At 34.6% G+C, this 4,471-nt stretch overlaps 1 protein-coding gene across 1 annotated transcript in view; it reads right to left on the bottom strand.

The window, feature by feature from the left end:
* Positions 1 to 1,516: 1,516 nt before the first annotated feature.
* LOC106476362 (protein toll-like) overlaps positions 1,517 to 4,471 on the bottom strand; it is a 15,941-nt gene continuing 12,986 nt past the window's right edge. The window contains exon 7 of the mRNA XM_013937020.2: positions 1,517 to 1,871. Coding sequence (XP_013792474.2) covers positions 1,537 to 1,871 — 335 coding nt within the window. The 3' untranslated portion in view covers positions 1,517 to 1,536. The remainder of the gene's footprint in view (positions 1,872 to 4,471) is intronic.

Raw genomic sequence — 4,471 nt, 5'->3', positions numbered from 1 at the left:
CTGATTATTTTGTAAGTCAACTATAGTTAAGGATCTAAACTACCTTACCTCTCCGTAAACTATACTAATTATTTTGTAAGTCAACTATAGTTAAGGATCTAAACTACCTTACCTCTCCGTAAACTATACTAATTATTTTGTAAGTCAACTATAGTTAAGGAACTAAACTACCCTACCTCCAACTATACTGGTTATTAGCAAATCCCTGTGCTTATGGCCCACATTTACAAGGGCACTATAATGTAAATTTAATGCTTGAACTACTATATTTACGGGCTTTAATGTAAATCAATGCCCTATTTGGGGTTCGCTTTGGGGGAATCTCTGTAAACATTTTCGCGAAATCCACGAACTACCCGGAGGTGTGGGGGGATTTTACCTCGTGACCGAGACGATTCGTTTGGTACCACTTACAAGTCGGTGTGACCAGCTGTTTAGGAGTTACGTGACACACAGGAACCGAATCTTATTATATCGAATATGTAAGACATCTTTAGTTAACTTTCTCATATAAATTTGGACACATGGCTGATTCTGGAAAATTGGCAAAATGCCTTATCTAATTCTAACAAATGGTTATAAATTATACTAATCCTGGACACATCGTTAGACTTCCAATTTAATCCTGGATCATGGTTAAATAATAACCAATTATAAGTACATTGTTAAATATCTAGTTCTGTGTACATGGTTAAATACCTAACCAATCCTAGATACATGGTTAAATACCTAACTAGTTCTGGGCACATGGTTAAGTATCTAACCAATCCTAGACACATGGTTAAATACCTAACCAATCCTAGACACATGGTTAAATACCAAACTAGTTCTGGGTACATGGATAAATACCTAACCAATTCTGGGCACATGGTTAAATACCTAACCAATCCTAGATACATGGTTAAATACTTAACTAATACTGGGCACATGGTTAAATGCCCAACTAATTCTGGGCACATGGTTAAGTATCTAACCAATTTTGGGCACATGGTTAAATACCTAACCAATTCTCGGCACATGGTTAAATCCTAACCAATTCTGGGCACATGGTTAAATATCTAACCAATTCCGGGCACATAGTTAAATACCTAACCAATTCTGAGCACATAGTTAAATATCTAACCAATTCCGGGTACATAGTTAAATACCTAACCAATTCTGGGCACATTGTTAAATACCTAACCAATCCTAGATAAATGGTTAAATACTTAACTAATTCTGGGCACATGGTTAAATACCCAACTAATTCTGGGCACATGATTAAGTATCTAACCAATTTTGGGCAGATGGTTAAATACCTAACCAATTCTCGGCACATAGTTAAATATCTAACCAATTCTGGGCACATGGTTAAATACCTAACCAATTCTCGGCACATGGTTAAATCCTAACCAATTCTGGGCACATGGTTAAATACCTAACCAATTCCGGGCACATAGTTAAATAACTAACCAATTCCGGGCACATGTTAAATATCTAAACAATTCTGGGCACATGGTTAAATCCTAAGGTAATTCAGTAAATGAGTTACATTTCTTACTCAGACAAAACCACAATGATTCGTCGACTAGCTTTGACAGCTTGGACAATATTGTCTGCAATATAAGATCCTGCCAAGAAGTTACGTTCGTGAATACAAATATTGTAGAATGGTTCATGTTCTTCCAATCCTGGAACTATGTCGTGTAAAACAAGACATTCATCCAAGGAGTTGTAACAGATGAAGGCGTCGAACACCTTGTCTTCGTCAATTTCATCTTCCTTCACACAAGATAAAAAAGTACAGATGCCATGTGTATACATCCAGATCTTGATGTTCATGTTGTAGCGGCTATAGACGATCTTTACACCAGCCACACCAAGAAAAAGTGCTAAATTGAAGAAAACAAACAATACATCTTCTGAAAACTTTTTTTACACTTTTCAGACTATCAAAGAGAGTTATACTAAAGAAATTGCGTTAAATAATTACTTCTATAATATACCAGACAAAATGTTAAATATACTGCTATAAGATATATTCGTAATTTAGATGTCAGCTAGAAAGTGCACCAAGTTAGTCCTAAAGTATTAGGGAATTTTAATATTCAAAATGCTTTACGAAATATTTAAAACGAGGAGTACATTATAAGTATGGGTGAGTCAGTCTGAGAGTGTTTTTATCCTTTTTTGTCACAAACTTGATGGATCAGCTGGGAAATTTGATCGTCATTTTTAAAGTTACTTTGGACAACAACTAAAAGTTACAACTGTGTATAAATGAAAGCAACTTCTAGTAACGTCGAAAAGGAAATATACTAATTTGTTACCGTTACCTCGTCTGAATCTTGAACAATTTTAAGCAGATAATCAATAATAATAAAAGGGCGTGACTGTGGGTCTGTGTGTGTGTGACCGCCATAGCTTCGAGAGGAATGAACCTAGAAACCTAAGTGGACCCTGAGGGTATGCACTTGGGTATTATTACTTATCCATGTGCATGCACGCACGCATCTTTTTAATGAGTTAAGCTACGAAAACAACCATATAGAAAATAAATGGTTCTTTATATTACACATAGAAATCACAAAAAGCAAGCCAGATAGACAGACACGCACGTGTGTGGGCGTGTATGTGCGTGTCTGTTCATGTGTGACTGCCATAGCTACAAGAGGAAAGAACCTAGAAACCTGAAATTATGCACCCATACTAAGTGGATCCTGAGGGTGTCCAACTGGATATTATTACTTATTCATGTGCGTGCGTGCAAGTGGGTGCACATCTTTTTTATGAGGCAAAATAGGAAAAACCACATCGAAAAGAACTGTGACCGCCATAGCTCCAAAAAGAAAGAACCTAGAAACCTAATATTTTGCACCCATACTAAGTGGACCCTGAGGGTGTGCACCTGGGTATTACATGCGCATCTTTTTAATGAGGCAAGCTAGTGAGAAAGCACATAGAAAATAAGTGGTTCCTTGTATAACAACTACTAATATACAGAAAAGCCAGTGCGTTTTGGTAACAATGCGTTCTAACAATGGCTTTTATGTCATGTTGCTTAGCAACAAAAGTGTATAGATTATACTTTTATGCTAAATGGGTTCAGAATACATACACTATCAACCTAATAACCCGAGTGAAGCCGGGTACTTTCGCTAGTGTAGAATAATCTGTCAACCAAAGAATAGCGTTATAACAATATATATTTTTTCTTTTATAAAGTCTCTAGTTTATTTGAGCTGTTGACCTCATTCCTGACATTGTACCACAAGTTAACCGACTATTTGCTTCTCATCTTGATAATGACGACCTAGTGGTATATATACTAAATGTGCTTTTATTGGTTTGTTGATCACCACAAGTAACAAATTCATCTTTAGATCTTTTGAAGTTCAGACAGTAAGTATTCATTTAATGATAAAAATTATCGTCGATACATTTCCGTGTTTCAGTTTGAATATCTGTATTCTATGTTATAGCATTACATACCAGAAGTCCTAAATATAATCTTCTACCTCTGTCATCACAACATGTATTTCCTACCAGTCTCACTGATAGGCCTACTGAACTTTAAGTATTAAACAACTGACAAATCATTACGTTTGTATTAACAGTAATTTGAAAATCAATCGTGTCAAACAATACAAGAAACTTCAACAAGATAAATATGACTATTAACTTTATAAACCTTTATTGTTGTATTATAAATTGAAGACCTACTTGGAAAAAGAACTTAAGTCACAATTTCAGGCAAACTGAGTTAGCACTAGTAACTCCATCTATAATGTGGTTACAATTCATGTATGTGTTGATTTTCAGTGGAAAAAAGTTTCCAAGTCCACCTACTCATACCATGGTTGTTCCAGTCTAACACATTTTCAGGATGAAAAGTACTTAAGTCAGTGTTTGCGGAACTAAAAGTACCCTTGTCCCTAGTAAGCCAATCAGCATGCGAGATTAAGTCATGTAACTAGCTGTAAACATCATGGCTGACATTAATGTCTGTAGGAGAAAACAAAAAAGGGGTAAAAAACAAAGATATACCCCAGAAAAGTGGTCAAAAAACAGAATGAAATTAGCTAAAGCCTCAGGTAGGTATTTATGGAGATTTTATATAAACATTCCACTCCCACTAGCACACTTTTGTGCCAGTCCCATGTATGGCCTGTGACTGCATGTGCTGCACTAAATTTTAAGGAAGGTTTAGCTCAAATCGTGTTAGTTTTGTCAAATCCCAGTTTGTCTTGAAGATAAATTGTATTAAACACAGCAAATGATGTCGGATATAAGGGTGAATAAATATTGATTGTTAAATAGCAATTATTTAATATTTATTTCACTTCTTTACAAAATATCGAAAAATATGTATTGCATTTTATTATTATTATCTATTATTATTATTATGTATTATTATTATTATCTATTTTTATTATCTATTATTATTATGTATTATTATTATTATCTATTTTTATTATCTATTATTATTATG

The sequence above is a fragment of the Limulus polyphemus genome, unplaced genomic scaffold, assembly GCF_000517525.1.
Source record: "Limulus polyphemus unplaced genomic scaffold, Limulus_polyphemus-2.1.2 Scaffold10381, whole genome shotgun sequence".
NCBI lineage: Eukaryota > Metazoa > Arthropoda > Merostomata > Xiphosura > Limulidae > Limulus > Limulus polyphemus.
Note: the sequence above shows the minus strand (reverse complement) of the source record. Positions and strands in the feature narration are given on the sequence as shown.